The 17,025-nt window shown below is 38.2% G+C and overlaps 2 protein-coding genes across 8 annotated transcripts in view; both read left to right on the top strand.

Moving 5' to 3' along the window:
• Positions 1-5,018, top strand: part of ACSL6 (acyl-CoA synthetase long chain family member 6) — a 58,269-nt gene extending 53,251 nt beyond the window's left edge. For all 7 annotated transcript variants that reach the window (XM_023196705.1, XM_023196657.1, XM_023196648.1 and 4 more), the window contains one exon: positions 4,547-5,018. In XM_023196705.1, the coding sequence (XP_023052473.1) occupies positions 4,547-4,684 (138 nt within the window). In that variant the 3' untranslated portion in view covers positions 4,685-5,018. The remainder of the gene's footprint in view (positions 1-4,546) is intronic.
• An 8,239-nt stretch (positions 5,019-13,257) lies between these two features.
• MEIKIN (meiotic kinetochore factor) overlaps positions 13,258-17,025 on the top strand; it is a 135,776-nt gene continuing 132,008 nt past the window's right edge. The window contains exons 1-4 of the mRNA XM_023196731.2: positions 13,258-13,521; positions 13,672-13,765; positions 14,168-14,255; positions 16,233-16,293. Coding sequence (XP_023052499.1) covers positions 13,416-13,521; positions 13,672-13,765; positions 14,168-14,255; positions 16,233-16,293 — 349 coding nt within the window. The 5' untranslated portion in view covers positions 13,258-13,415. The remainder of the gene's footprint in view (positions 13,522-13,671; positions 13,766-14,167; positions 14,256-16,232; positions 16,294-17,025) is intronic.

Raw genomic sequence — 17,025 nt, forward strand, 5'->3', positions numbered from 1 at the left:
GGAAAAACATTAATATACTGATTTTTAAAATTTCCTTATATTTAAAATAATTGTTTTTGATACAAGTTTGTATCCCCAAATTTAATGACAGGGGTCTTCAAGTTTGACAAGAATCTTTAAATTTTGTATGTTCACTTAATAACCTAAAAACATTTAAAACCAGTTTAAAATATAAAACTCTTATAGTGCTTTAATTTTCGATTTAAAAAAATTTTCATGGATTAAAATTTTAATTTTTTAGTTTCAAACTAAGGAAATCTAAGCATAGTTTCAGGGTCTAAAAATTACTGTTTTTCTTTTAAAATAGATCTTTACATTAATCCATTTTGAGAAACACTGCTTTACCCTCATCTGTCAGTATGTTTTAGGGCAATTTAGGCCTGGGTAAATAAATATTTTTTAAAAGTATGGAATCTGAGGCATTCAGGCAAGTTATATTTATCTTTCTAAAAGATAAAGGTCAATTTTGGCATACTAATTATTTGAATTTCCAAATACGCTAGAACTGACTTCATTGCCCTTCCTCAGTGGTGAGTTGTGTGATGGGATCCTCTGTGATCATGTAGACCAGGGATCACAAATGAGTGGTCGTAAGCCTGGTTGGTCTGGGCCTGTGTGGATTTGAAGGGCTGGCTGCAGCCTAAGCTGCAGTTCCCGCCGACATCCTGGTGCATTCACAAGGCCTGCACGCCCCCTGCTGGTGTTTGGATGCGGGACCTGCCCCAGAGCACACAGAGTATATGACACCCAGATTCCTCTTCAAGGAAAAAAATACCAACTCTTAAGATTATGCTTAAAAGGGACCTTTGGTTAAGTTTCCAGTGTTAACCATTGCTCTGGTTAGAGCTTTCACTGAGAGGAGACATGTTCTTGACTTTCCACATGCCTTTCGCAGAGTTTCTGCTCTAATAATCTGCCCTCACCATGGTAACCTCAAATACAGGGAAGTCATGTGGGATCTCAGAGGCCTTTAGTTTTATTGCCAAGGCTGTCGGCTTTTGATTTTCTCTGTTCTCATTCTCCTCTTTGTTGGTCTATGGCATTCTCCCCACCACAGCCAGTGTGTGCCCTCAGCTGACCACAGGAAAGCAAAAACCAGGCCTCATGCCTGAGGAGGGTGTGCTCTCAGTTGTGATCCAAAGCCTCACATAAATTATTTCAGTTAATCCATAATCCATTGTCAGCTTGTCCTTTTCCCTCTTCCTCAAAAATGAATGGCCAATTAAGGCATAATTCTAATTAAACACACACACACACACACACGCACACAAATAACAAATTCAAGTTCAATATCCAAAGTTTAAGTCATTTAACAAAAGCTTTAGGAGTTCAGACTTACTGGACTTGGTTGATCTGAATTAAACTTTGAATTAGAAAAACAATTGATGCAATTTAATTTCCAAGAACAGACAATTCGTAGAACTAGGCCAACCATTATTAATTTATGGAGATCTTTGGAAGATATGTTTTAATGAGTAGACAGGTGGCTGGGAAGTATTTGAGCATACTTAACCATGATTAACCATTTGTTTGACATTGATATGCCTTATTAATTTGCATAGGCAATATAATGAACTTTGACACTTGATAGATTTTTTAATTTCTGACTAATTAAGCACTTACTAAAAATATTTTATTGTATTTCTTGTCATTGAAATGAACACTTACCTAACCAATTTGCCTTTAAATAAAAAATGAACATTTCCCTAACTCATGTAATTTTTTTTATTTTATCTCTCCTGTCCTAAATTATTCATTCTGTATTTATTATCTATAAGCAGTATTGTGTTAAAGGATTTCATTAAGACCATTGAAAAACTTAAAACACTATGTCTTTCTAAAATTATGAAAGTTTGTGCTTTTAGGAGTTGGCATAAATGGACAATTTTGAGAAATTTTATTCCAATGCCATATTTAAATGTTACAGTATTTTTGAATTATTTTTAAAAATCCTGTAACATCTCTTTTCAGTGAAAAGAATATGGTTTCAGGAAGGCAAGCTAACATTAGCCATCTCCTTTTTTCTTTTCCCAACAAAAACTTTGCTAATTAAAAAATGGAAATTCCAGTTTCATGAAGTGTTTGGCATAAAGAGAGAATAAGGACTCTCACACCTGTTTTTTACAAGTTCACAATTGGACAGTTTGGCTTTATGAGAAAATAATAATTATAAAAAATGAACATGTGCTTTATCATTGATTCACTTCTGAAAGAAACTATAGGTTTGTGGCCCACAGTTAAAGTCACTGTCAGTTAAACAACTGGCTGACTCATTTTTTTCCCACTTACTGCCTATAGTTTTTAGTCACTCAAGCAGGTCGTATAGGTATTTTCATAGAAGGATTTAAATAGTCCAAGGGCCGTAGGTCAGATCAGACCAGGAACTGGCAGCCTAGCAGCAGTGCCGCTCTGACCTGCTCACTAAGGGACTGAAAGGTGATCCCAGAGCAGGCTGCCATATTGCTTGATCTTCTGCAAGGCTGTATTTAATGATATAGCCTCTTCTCAGGCAGAACTACTTTGCAGACAGCCACATGGAGCTGCAGATGTCCCACTCAGCCATTTAGGTTTGAGGAGGTAGCTGGCTCGGCAGATATTCCAAAGCTACCTGTTGATGCAGTTCTTTCTTCCAAAGATCATAATGTTTTCTTTTACATTTCTACTTAACCATATAAATGACATTATATACCTCTCCTTATGAAATCTATATTTCCAGTACTGTATTTTTTTTAGTAGTTTCTGCTTGTCACTGCTGGCTTTTCAAAGATATTCACCCCAAGTTCTCATACTGAACATAGACTCTTGTCCCAATTACACAATGTTCTCCACATGCTGTTAGGAATGCAGACAAGCTGAAACCCAGGCTACAACACTGATAAATTATATCTTGGCATTTGTATCTCCTTTTTAAAAGCATAGTATTAATTTTAATAACAAAAGAAGTTGGATAGATGGTTTGCACTTACCAGAAGTCTTTATGTGATAGTGCTTCTACAGAAAGAGAAATTTTTTTTTGAAAAGTTAAGGATATTGGCACTGTCAATTTTTCAGTTTTTCATTTTGACAGTAAAGGTTAGTTACTACTACATTAAATCCCTGTAACTGAGATTAAATTTGATTTCGATTGTGTTAATGTTTTCTTTAGACTAATTAATTTTGTCATCAAATGGTGATTTCTAAACTAACTTAAGTAGAACTTAGATGACATCTTATATAAAAATTGAGCATGCACAAAACATAAGAGCAGTGCTACTCAGGTTGGTTTAGGGCTCGAGCCAGAGGTTCTACACACACACTCTTACTCCTAAGCACCTCACCTCATCCTCCCACCTTTCTCCATCTCCTTTCCACCCTTCCCTATCTAAACCCCACTTCTACACCATCCCCAGCAGTGGCCTCTGCAGATCACCTAGTTCTCAGTGCGCTATGGTTTGAAAACGTCTCCCCTGGGATCTATTTCCAATAAATATTGGGTCTCCTAGGATGGTTTATGTTTGGTAACAACAACTTCGGAAAAAAGTATATTCTATAGGATACAAAAAACAGCAGCCCTATTCCTTACTGAATCTGTGCTTCTTTGAATACCAAGCACACTGAGAGTTTTCAAACAAAACCCTTTTTACAATAACCATATCTGATTTTGAAACACTTGATGATACATATCTCTAGCCAAGATTTCCAACTATTTAAGGTGATACCTATCTTTAGCCATAGATGATACCATAAAGATGATGCCCATCTTTAGGCAAGATTTCCAGCTATTTAAATTGGATATCGAAGTAGAAATCCCCTCAAAAACAATCTTCCCATTTCTCTTGGAGAGATCTTTCCAAAATGTGTATTCAGTCATATCACTGCCCTAACTAAAAATCTTCAGTATCTTACTGTTGTATTTGGAATAAAATTTGAGCTCCTCCATAAATTGGCTTATCTACCACTTTAGCTTCATCCCTCACACTCTTTGCCTCTTATGTAACAAGAAACCACTTAGAGTTCCTTTTTCACACTCTGCCATTTCTCACTTGCATGGCTTTGTTTCGGTGTTGCCTCTGCCTATAATGCCCTTCTCCATCCACTTTTTCCCCTTTGCTGGTTAACTATAACCCATTATTTAACATCCATCTGATTTGAGAAGTCTTCCTTGACTGCCTCTCCCTCTCCCCTCCTACGCCTGCGATGGGTGCCCTTTATCCCATGCATACCATACTGATAATTGCCCAGTGTTTCTTTGTCTCCACTACTGGATGTGAATGTGCACTCCCTAAGGGCAGAGGCATTCATGATTCCTCTTTGTATCCTCAGTGCCTGGCATAGAGTAAGCAACTAATTCATTTCTGTTGACTGGTTAAAATGAATGAATAGGAAGGAAAAAGGTTGGCTTTTAGATACGTAAAATGGGTTGAAGTGTTCTCAACATAATTTTGACTTAGCATAATGTCTGTATGTCAATATATCTATTCCCATATGCCTGTTTGCTTTTTACCATGTATACTATAAATACTGTGTTCTATTCCTGTTAAAGATGTATTCTGCATTTGGTTTTTAGGTTAAAGCCATTCACATCCATTCTGACATGTTCTCAGTTCAAAATGGCTTGCTGACACCAACACTAAAAGCTAAGAGACCTGAGCTGAGAGAGTACTTCAAAAAACAAATAGAAGAGCTTTACTCAATCTCCATGTGAAGTTCAAGGAAAATTCTTCTCAGTATAATGGACTGTGTAGCAATATTATAGTTATTCTTGAAAGTAATGAGTCAAAATGACACATCTGAAAATGAATAAGCATCTGATTTTATGACTGAGCCTTTTCCTGTCCCAAGAGGTCTTTAACAATATTTTCTCTATCATCAATGAGTACACTTTATTTTTATTATTAAAATGATATTGTAGCGGGCTGCTAAAAATATCACAAATGGCAATGTAAAAATCAAGACATTTTCTCAAGAACTGTGTACCACTAAAAGTAATATATTCTCAATGTTCACAGAACTCCTATTAAACATAAAGGAAAAACGTAAGTGATATATTGTACTTAATTATTTGTGAAATAGTAACCAGATGCAGTAAATATCTAGGCAGTGTGGACTACCTCATTCAATAACGGATTGTCAAAATCACAATTAAATCCGACTTCAAAAATTAAAGCTAGGTGTACAGAATCATGCTAAAACAAAACATGATAACTCATAGTCTGTGTAACTTCAGATTCTTTAAACATGACAATCCATATTGTCATATGTGAAAGTTTTCTCTCTGATTTTTACTTTCATTCATGAAAAATGCAAATTCAGAAATTCTTTTTTTTTTTTTTTTTTTTGTTTTGAGACAGGGTCTGCTCTGTCTCAAAGGAGTGCAGTGGCTCAATCATGGCTCATTGCAGTCTCCATCTCCTGGGCTCAAGCGATCCTCCTGTCTCACCTCCTAAGTAGCTGAGACTACAGGTGCATGCCACCACACCTGGCTAATAGAAAATCTTTTTTTTAGAGATTTTGTTCAGGCTGGTCTCAAGCTCCTGAGCTCAAGGGATCCTCCTGCCGTGGCCTCCCTAAGTGCTAGGATTACAGGCATGAGCCACTGTTCACAGCCAAATTCAGATATTATTAAAACACATGTCATATTTATATAGTAACTTATTGAAAGACCTTTATTTTTCTTTTAAAGACCTTTATATAGTAACTTATTGAAAGACCTTATTGAAAACGTATTGAAAGACCTTTCAATACGTTTTCTCATTTATTAAGCTTATTAAAATATTCAGGAACTATCTAGAAAAAATGTAATGGAAAACCATTCAAGGATAGTATGTATATGTTCATGGACTTCTTATCATAATGAATTCTAAAAGACATCTGTTGACTCTACAATGAATGGATCCTTGAGGAAGACTTGGGAGAAGAAACTCAGAGTTATTTCTCAGGGTAGGCAGCAATTAATGTACCTACATTCCTTGCTGGGGTCTTCTAGTTTTTCATTCCCAATGTGCCCACGCTATGCCTGGAAACCCTATATGGTTGTAATTCTGAACAATTTCACTTTTTTCCAGTAAGAATATCAAGGCAGAAGGTGGGAAGGAGGGGATATTATTTCCAGGGAAAACAGTTTTTCAACAATATAACTTTGATAAACCTCTTTAAAATGCCCCAAGAAAACTTTTTAAGTCCATAGACAAAGAAATACCACCTAATGGCATAATTCCATTCTTAAAATCTTTAGAAGTGCCCAAGTTTACCCACTAAAGCCTCCTTTCTTGCATTATGTATTTAGACCCACCCTGTATTGGGGTGTCAACAATTTCATATAACTAAAGTCCAGATATCATGGACAGCAATTAAGTTCCAAGCTATAGTTTGTGCCTCTGAAAAAGGAATGGATCCCAGGAAGGTGTTTTTCTTCTGTAGAGACAGGACTCTAACAGCATATGAATGATCCATATGCAATTCATATGTTAATTTAAAATATATGTGCTCAGTGTTTGTAGTCTAGAAGCTCCTTTCCCTTGGAGCAATGCCAAGCAGTTTGCAAAAATAAATGCTGTTAGTTAAAAACCACATAATCACATGGGCCTATTGAATAAATATGCATCAGTGATTATATACTTATATTTCAGTCTTGTCAAAAGTGAATCACAGTTTCATTTGATGTATTTACCCAGTCTTTTTATCCAGTCTTTCTTGGGCATATTCTCTCTGAAGACCCACTGTTGCACTTCTAAATTTGACATTTAAGAAATGAGCTAGTTCTATACACACTGATTTTTAAAGGCGTTTCTGAATAAACTAATACTTAAAATGTCCAAAGTCACATCTGTATAGCATTAGATTTTTATATTTAATATATATTTGACTAATTAAAAGTGAAAATTGTTACCTGAACTGGATATTCATACTATTTTAAGGGCAAGTTGCTTACATTTCAATAACAACAAAAAAAGAAGCTGCTTCTCATTGTCCTCCTACTCAACTAAAATTTCATAGTTGACTTTAAGCCCAAAAGAATTTTGGACAATGTGACATAAACAAATAATTTAAAACTTATTTTGTTTTATTTATACTTTATAATAGATATGACTGATTATGGACAACTTAAGATTTCTTCTTTTTGGCCAGGCACAGTGGCTCACGCCTGTAATCCCAGCACTTTGGGAGGCCAAGGCAGGCAGATCACAAGGTCAGGAGATCGAGACCATTCTGGCTAACACGGTGAAACCCCATCTCTACTAAAAAAATACAAAAATTAGACAGGTGTGGTGATGGGCGCCTGTAGTCCCAGCTACTTGGGAGGCTGAGGCAGGAGAATGGTGTGAACCCAGGAGGCGGAGCTTGCAGTAAGTCGAGATTGTGCCACTGCACTCCAGCCTGGGCCACAGAACGATACTCCATCTCAAAAAAAAAAAAGAAAAAAGATTTCTTCTTTTTGCCACTTAAAAGACCTTATATTTCTAGATTTCCAGGTCTATGTGGAAATCATCACACTTGAACCAATAAATGGGTTAGTTGAGATGTGCTGAGAAAAGTAAATAGTGTGCCCTAAATATATTGCATGCACATTTATCTATTTCTCTGTTTAATGCCACTTAATTTTGTAAGAAATGAGAAATGAAACCCTATGTATCAATGGAAAAATCCTTCTTGCTTCAGATTTCCCAACTTTATTCTGGAGGAGAAAAAAAATTATATTTCTCATTAACAAAGATAGAAAAAGGTGTTGTACTTGTGATAGTCACATTCATATTGGGCATCGGATCCTATTTAAGCCTAGAAGTATAATAGAGAATCAGTTCCTTACGTGTAAATACGTTCTTAAATGTTTGGCCTTTTTATCTGTTATTCAAATGTATTAGTAATTCTCATATTTTGCAAACAGATCCTTTTGTGTATATTATAAAATATATACCAAATCTGTTTTTCCTTTTGCTGTGGAAGATATCTTTATATAATATTGAGACTTTCCTTGCAAATGGGAGAGGAGACTCTGGTCAGGTATAGTATGTAGGCCTAACCCCATGTATTAGGAACTCACAAACTCAGAAATCCAAGGATTAAACATTTTATGTCTCCTTCATTTACACAAGTCATGCTTTCATTCTAAATGTAGTTAAAACTACAAGTATGAGAAAAAAAATAGAACTTTCCATTGGAATTTTTTACAATCAGATAATGTTTTAGCAATTTGAAATCAGCACTTAATTTGATTGTATTACCTATTAAAGAACCAATAACCTTTCCTTTTTCTGCAGTAAAGAAAATGAAATATCCTTTATTTTCCAAATGTATGAAGCACAAATGTGATATAGTTATTTAAAATATAAAATACTTTAAAATGAATGTAAAGAATGGGAAAATATATTTTTGCATGAAAACAGACTACTTACAAATGTGCTTAATATCTCAGGAAAAAAAAAAGAATGAATAACCATATATAAAATTGGTAAACTATAAGTTGGCTGTATTTCCTTGCCGGTTTTAATTTTAAGGAAGCGTTTACATGAAAAGAAAAAGGGATCCTAGTAGTCTGAATTTCCTCTCAAGTATGCTAGAAAACACTTTCTGTGAATTTACAATTAACTGCAATAAGAAGTGGGTTAGCATTCAAGTAAGGTCAATACCCCAAATGAGAAACTCTTCAGTTAGAACACATTATTGGTTGTAACACAGAAGCAATAGATAAATATTTGAAATATGAGCATTTCTAAACTTGGTCCCAAATGGAAAGGGTTTCATGAGGTGACAGTGGCTTTTAAACATTCATTTGACTGATTACTCTAATTTACCTTGTTAAATCACTGCAACAGTTGCATGGGGGAAAATGGATATTTTTTGAAGAATTGCTTATTCTACTTTCAATTTTTAAAAATTGAGGGGATTAAAATATTACTTTTTAAATATGCATAAAAGTACCTTAACTGTAATTACATTTTCAGTTGCTTTGTTATAATAGCATGTATATTAAATATAAAATGCATTTATGAAAATTTTTGTAAAAAATAAAAGATTTTTCATTTCTCAAAGTTGCTCATAATTACTATTTTATGTATTTATATAATATAATCCCCTTATGTGAATACATTTCGTAATTATCAATCACAGTTAGTGCTTATGATAAACATAGTATCAAGCTACATTACCAATCAGTATACTTTACATCCGTATTCTACATCCTCTGTTAACATTCCACAAACTCCAAGAACTTATGGTCCCTCCAGAGAAGAGCTCCTTTGCCCAAGCCACTGTTGGAATTTTTGCTATTGTCAGATATCGCCTGGATTTAAATCATTTTTATGAATACATAACAAATAACTGTCTTCAAGTTTTCCATTATGGTGGCCTTTAAAATACCATTTCCATGTCTTTTACTCATATTCAGAATAATGGATACGATTTCTTAAAATGATGAATTCTGCTGTGTCCAAGATATGCAGATTCTGCCTTCTCCATATGTTTGCTATCATCCATTCCTCCCTATTGTCACAGCTATTAGTGTAGTTTGTGCCACCCTTATCTCTTGTCTGGAATATTACAGTGCTTTATTAACTAGCCTTCATGTTTCCACTCCAGCATCCTCAAATTTCGCCATCCACATTTCAGCCAGGGCAATCTTTCTAAATTGAAAATCTAGTTATGCCACTTTCCTCCTTAATAGTCCTTCAGTGACTTCCCATAGTTTCCAGGATAAACTTCAAACTTGCTGGTTCAGCACACAAGGACTAGCATCTCTTCTATTCCCTCGTCCATGGAGCCTCGGCTCCAATCATACTCACTACTTTTTGTAGTTTCCTAAAAGCATCATACTTTCTTGTGCCTACATGCCTTTACACATATAGTCCCTTTCTCCTAGAATGCCCTTTCCTCTAAGTCCCTAACTCCTACCACTCATCTTTTAAAACTCAGATTCCAGCATCCTTTTCTCTGAGAAGCTTTCCACGTGGTTGATTGGTTGATGGTCCTTTTGCCCCACCCTCCACTTAGACTGAGTTGCTTGAAGTTTTAGGCCCAGTGCAGCTCTGGCTGATAGCAGATGCTAAAGAAATGCATATTGAAGGAAAATCCCCTTGGTCCTTTTTCAGATGTTGCATAGCATTAAGACTGCAATACCTGAAGGTACAGTTCCTCTATCACTGCAATTTAATCCATTCTTGTCATCCAAGCAAAAATAAACTCGTTTGCAGTTGGACTCCCATAGTTCATGGATAGCACCATGAAGATGCTCAGTGGGTTACTCCATAAGAAAACATCATTCAAAAAGATTTCCTTTGGGCTCCGGGGAATCTCAAACCCACAAACTGGCTGTTTTCCCAAAAGATTTATTCAGAAATCTCTTTGACCTTTGTTTTCCCATGGAAGTTAATATCTCCATGACTGTTCTAAGCCTAGTCACATCCACCATGTGTTGAACTGAAATGCTGATTACTGAGTTCTGGGTCTAGGTATGGAAGCAGTGCAATGGGGAAATGGAAGAAGTTTGAACACTCATGAGTGAACACTTGCACTGGTGTTTGCAGCTTTGGAACTGGAGTAGGGGGAGATAGACGACTGAATTTGAGATATGTCTGCCCTCCCTCATCCTTTCGTAGAAGACACGTTTCTTTCCCCCTTTATAGATTGACTCCAGGTGAAGTATCAAAGAGACCAAGTCTGTCTCTAGTTCCTTCACTTCCCCTTGCTGCCAAGGAATTCAAGCTCCTGTCTTTGCTCCCCCTACTTTTCTCCTAGCCATGTGTTAGGAAGAACGGGAGTATGACAGGTGCAGCAGCCAGATGCCAGGAGAACCATGTTCCCTATGCCAATCATCTGTTTTAAATAGCTTCCCTACACTCTGGTTTCCTCAGTGGCAAAATGAGAGGGCATCTAGATCATCTCTAAGGACTCTTTTGGCTAAAGAAATCATATCAAAGTTTATTTCTGGTTTTGAAACCCGATATATTAATTCCCACAAACCTATGGGAATTACTTGATGACACATCAGTGAATGTAACTGAGTATAGTGAGACAGAGTTCTAGGGACCAGGACTACCAAATGGCAGACCAGCTTTTGGTTTAACCTATTTTCATTTTGCAATGTTTCTTCCATTTCTGGGCCTAAGGCACCCCAGACTCTAGACCTCCCAAATGTCATTTAAGAACTCTGAGTTTTTTCACAACAGCCCCCAAAGGGAGGGGGGGGGAGCATAAAGGCCTAGCTTGTAAACTAGAGACTGCCTGCCAGCATACTATGGACATGACTAAAGAAAGGATGTTGAAAGACGATAATTGCTTTATACTGCAGCAAGGCTGTGAGATCCTTAACTGAAGAGCCATTTCTGATTCACTTCTGTATCTCCAGGACCTACCACGGTGCTTAATACAGATTAAGGTGTTCAGTAAATATTGATTCAGCGACTCAAAACACTAGGTAAAACCAGGCAAGAATGCCTACTGTCTGTTCTTTAGAAAGCTAGATTTTGATTATTAATTATCTAGTAAATTGATTATCACAAATGTTACTATGAGCAGATTTTAAATAAAATATTCGGAGTGATTATATTACAAAAATACTGTGGATATATATGTGCTTATATTTGCACATACAATATTGAGGTGTTACAGAAAAATCTTTGAGCTTTTCACAGTTTTATCTCTTCAAACTGCATTTTAAATGTTATGAAATATTTCCACTTTTTAGAATAAAAAGATGGTTATTGTTACATGCATAGTATGCTCATCTGATGTTGCCAGACGGTTCAGCCTAGGGTATGGAGAGAAAGGGAGGTAATTCCAACATGTCTCTAATTGTCAGAGCAGAAGAGTTTGTTACCGAGCAATCAATGGGCTCATGGCCTGATGAATGTAGAGGCTAATACCATGGCACTGACTTTTGGGAAAAGAAAAGTTTTATTGCAAGTGGGTTGGCAAGGAGACAGGAGGAAATCCTCAAATCTGTCTTCCTAAGCTGGGGTTTGGGTTGGTTTTTATAAGCATAGGGTAATGAGACATGATCTGATTGGATCTTGTAATGAGGTGATGCTGGGAGGCATGATCTGACTGGATCCTGCTATGCGATGAAGCCAGAGCTCAACCTGGTTGGATCCTGCCATGGCATATCTGCTTCTTAATTCAGTCCCTCCTCCTTGATCTGAGCACTTGGTTTCCCCTGTGGCTGCATGCTTGGTTCATCTAGGCATGCTCAGATTACATGACCTGAGGGTTCATGGCAACTGAAAAACAACTCACAATTTTGTTACATAAAAGTTGAACCAAGGCTGGGCAAGGTGGCTCACACCTGTAGTCCCAACACTTTGGGAGGCCAAGGCAGGAAGATCATGTGAGGCCAAGAGTTCAAGACCAGCTGGGATAACATAGCAAGACCCCATCTCTACAAAAAAATTTAAAAATTAACTGGGCATGGTGGCATGTGCCTGTAGTCTTAGCTACTCGGGAGACTGAGGTGGGAGGATCACTTGAGCCCAGAGTTTGAGGCTGCAGTGAGCTGTGATTGTACCACTCCCTCCAGCCTGGGTGCCAAGCCAGACCCCGTCTCAAAAGAAAAAAAAAAAAAAGAAGAAGAAGAAGAAACTGATTGGTCTGGTGTAGCAACAAGTTGAGGCCCAGGGCACAAGGAGGAGAGTCCCTATGGAATCTTCTACCTTAACCATAAGGATGCCCAAATGTCTAGAGATGGCTCCTGGACACAGGCTAAGGGACTCTGTCGTCCAGAAGCAGCCTCCTAGAGCCCGGGATCTTCAGAGGCTTGGTTAGACTCTTAATTACCACAGCCTCCCAGTAAGTTGGAGGCCCAGGGGACTGAAGTTGATACCTCCGGGAGAAGCTCCTCCTTACTTTAAGGTGCATTCAGTCCTCTTTGTGACCTTCCTGCACCGAGGCCGACCCCTCACAAGACTGCCTGTGCTGGTGGTCTAAAACTCCATTACTAAGGCCTTATGCAGTGGTGATAGGGAGAGCTCGCTCAGAGGAAGTGTTGGGCCCACCCAAAGGAGGGAAGGCCTTTACTCCTTCATGCCCAGTTGAATTAAGCATGCAGCCACAGGGGAAACCTAAGTGCTCAGACCGAGGAGGGGCTGAATTAAACCTTTTTCAGGACGAAGAAGAAGTTTTTTTCAAAAAATTCCCGTTTCGCTAGAGTTCAGACAGCCTGCGCCAGCGGCCCCGTAACCACGTGGCCCCTACAGGAGGGCTGGACGGCTGCCGCGTTCCTCCGTTTTCCCAGAAGCCTCTGCGCGGCCCCACAGAGCTAAAAAGGCGGGAGCGAGGCCCAGCGGCTCCAGCTCTGGGGCTTTTGCTTTCGCTGAGTTGTTTGCTGTGGGGCTGCTCTGCGGGCCTCGCCTGGACGCTGACTCCCTGCGACTTAGCCCTGGTCCTCAGGAAGGCAGGCCATCGAGGGTCCAGAGGCACCCGAGGCCTGGGGGTAGGGTGGGATAGCAATGTGGCCGCTACGGGTCTATACCCGCAAAAAGCGGGCGGGTCAGAGGCTCAATCTCACCCCAACGCCAGACCTAGGCTCTCCCGAGAAGGCGGAGGCCCCACCAGGTACAGGCTCAAGGCTCGCCCACCGTAAGCTCAGCCAAGCTGCTCTGCGGGATGGTACCGGGGGCGGGCGGCAGTGCTAGGCCTCGGGCCCAGGACCCCCTCAAGACGGTGGGTGGGTTTCTTGCCCTGAAACGTGCCGCCCTCTCTCAGGTTCGACGAGAAAAGGCAAGGTGCACGGCTTGTCGAAGATTGCAGAGAAAGCGGAGTGGAGCAGGCAGGGAAGTAGCGGCTCTGGGCTGCCCAGGTATGTAGGCTGGAATAACAGCCCCACCCTCGCTGGCTGCCTCAGAAAACTTCCAGCCGGATTTTCTGCTAGTAGCCTTTTATTCTAACAGTCAATGAACAAAACAAATACAGTACTCTGATTTTGCTCTTCTAAGAACATGGACCCCAAAATTTGACTTCAGGAAGATTTATTTTTAAAAAGGGGAAGGCTTGCCAATTTACGTAAAAGGAAGTGAGATAAATTGGTCGCTGAGCTGTAAGATTGTTACACTGCATTTGGGTTTTGGTGCAAGTCACCACTCTGGTCCTTACTTCTTCCTAAAGATGTCCCTGAAGAGCCTTTCAGATTCTAAACAGTATGAACTGTTTAGATGTGGAGAGCCAAATCCAGACGGTGCAAACTAATTATGTTGTTTGTTAGCCCTCACTTAAGAGTTACAGGAGAGAAAAGTCTGCAAGAAAATAGGTCTAGTGAAGACACCCAGGACGAGAAGATTGCACCGTTGAGTGTATGTATGTTTCTCTTTTATTCCTTGGATACACTTAGTGTAGAGACTATCAGTACCTGATGTTATCTCCGGATGAAATAATAAAATGCACTTTGTTCAGTAGATGTTAGATAGCTCGCCAATATTTTTACAAACACTGATGTGTATTTAGACAGGGCCTTGAATTTCTGACTTGGGTAGATTCATAGTCATGCATTTTTGTTTTTCTCTTTCCCTTAACACGTTTTTGGAGAAACGTCCATAATTGGTGAATTTTCTGTATGACAAATACAAAATGTTACTTAATAACTCCTTTTTTCATGTTTTCCATTTGATTTTCCGTTAACATCTGGAAACATTCATTACTAAGGGTTTAATATGTTACAGAGCATTCTAATGTTTATTCATTAGAATAGTTTATAACTTCTTGATATGCTGTATTTAATATGAATTCTGTACTATATTTTAAAGCTGTACAGCACTAATTTAGGGAAACTCAGATTTTAAAAATTGCTTGTAACTCATCTGACTTTAACATTAAACTTCATAGTCAAGTTCCTTTTTTTTTTTTTTTTTTTTTTTTTGGAGACAGAGTCTTGCTCTGTCACCCAGGCTGGAGTGCAGTGGCACAGTCTTGGCTCACTGACTGCAGCCTCCGCCTCTTGGGTTCAAGCGATTCTCCTGCCCCAACCTCCTGAGTAGCTGTGATTACAGGCACGTACCACCACCCAGCTAATTTTTGTATAGAGGGGATTTCTCCAGGTTGGCCAGGCTGGTCTCGAACTCCTGACCTCAAGGGATCCACCCCGCCTAGGCCTCCCAGAGTGCTGGGATTACAGGCATGAGCCATCGCACCTGGCCAAGTTCTATTTTTTTTTTTAACTTAATATTTCTTTATAACATGTTTTTGGGGGAAGGCAGTTTCAACACAAGACATTTTTTAAAAAGGCTTTTAGCCCATGTTTTAACAGTGTAAAGTAGTCCTTGTAGAGTATTTATACTATGAAAAAATAGTGCTTTGAAAATTTCTTCAAATTGTTATATGTTTCTGTTCCTTTTTTTCCTGTGCTTGAAAAAAAATTACAAGTTGTCTTATTGTATATTCCCATACATTAGTCTTCAAAAATATGACTTTTAGTGTCTTCATAGTGTTTTGTCTTATAGATAGATATACTGTAATTTGTATTACTGTTTCCCTGTGGTTGGGAAATTGAGATTGTTTCCTAGGTTTTGCTGTTATTGATATCCAGACATTCTGTTACAGAAGTTTTTTGTGTACCTCACATTGTTACCCTAAGATAAATACTTTGTAGTGGATCACAGGTTGGATCATGCTCAAGTTTTTTATTCATGTTGATAAATCAGCACCATCTTACCTGAGACTTTTATATATATGTGTGTGTGTATATGTGAAAAAGATAGATAGATAGATGAAAAGTAACATGGTTTTTACTTTTCATTTCTTGAATGCTGGGGAAGTTGATACTTTTTTTCTCAAATTATTGGCCATTTGTACTTTTTTGTTAAATGTCTATTAAATATTAAAGAGAGTTATACTTTTCTACACACATATATAATCAGTGTTTCCATATTTGTTTACTTGCCTTTAATTTTATTTCTAGTATTTTAGACTTACTAGTCTTTTCTTTTGATTTATATATTTGCCTCTATAGATGGAAAAAAAGCCCCTCCCCACTAGGGAACCAGAAAAACATTCACCTCTATCTTCTATTTGCTGTCATCCCACAGTAGTTAGTTGACTAGCATATTGTTGATTACAAGATATGTTCATAGTATTATAGTTTAATATTTATTTTTAGGTTTAATATTAAATATCAGATTACATCTGAACAATAAACTGAATGAATGTATTATATATATGAAACAAATACAAAGTTGATGTTTTCATTTTTCTAAAATAAATCAATGTACAAGATTATAATATAGAAATGGTCAATCTCATAATTTTGCTATAGCTTTAATTCTTATTTCACTTAGGAATCAGTTACTGATGACCTCCAGGTTGATAGTAGTTCATCAAATAGTGAACTAGTATCAGGTAAGACTGTCAGATGTGAACTCCCTCAGCTTTCTGTCTTTCCTCCAAACATAAGCATCCATCTGTATCTGTCCTCATCTTCCCATCTCAGTGGAAGAGGTGTCTTTTTCCTACTCCAAAGTGAATCCTTCTGACTGTGCTATAGATCTCATCCTTAAAGCCTTTAAGCACATGCCAGTAAATGTGAAATTACTTGTGATAAGTACTATAAAAGGGATTGACTTGAGTGTGATTAATTTGAGTTTATTTAGAGAAAGTAGGGAAGACTTCCATGAGGAAATGGTAATTGAATTGAGATCTGAAGGAGAGTAGAAATTAACTATGCAGAGATGAGTAGAGAGAAATTCAGGCAGAGGGAAGCTCTAACTTAATGGGACTCTAAGTTAGGGAAGTTAGGGACTCTAACTTAGGGACTCTAAGTTAGGGAAGCTCTAACTTAATGCTTAATGGGACTAAGCATTAAGCATTGAGTAACTGAAGAAGGCCGGTATGACTGCAGTACACAGAGTAGGAGGAAATGTGAGTATAAGACAGGATTAGGGCCAGGCACGGAGGCTCAAGCCTGTAATCCCAGCACTTTGGGAGGCCGAGACGGGCGGATCACGAGGTCAGGAGATCGAGACCATCCTGGCTAACACGGTGAAACCCCGTCTCTACTAAAAATACAGAAACTAGCTGGGCGAGGTGGCAAGCGCCTGTAGTCTCAGCTACTCGGGAGGCTGAGGCAGGAGA

The sequence above is a fragment of the Piliocolobus tephrosceles genome, chromosome 4 (genome assembly GCF_002776525.5).
Source record: "Piliocolobus tephrosceles isolate RC106 chromosome 4, ASM277652v3, whole genome shotgun sequence".
Classification (NCBI taxonomy): Eukaryota; Metazoa; Chordata; class Mammalia; order Primates; family Cercopithecidae; genus Piliocolobus; species Piliocolobus tephrosceles.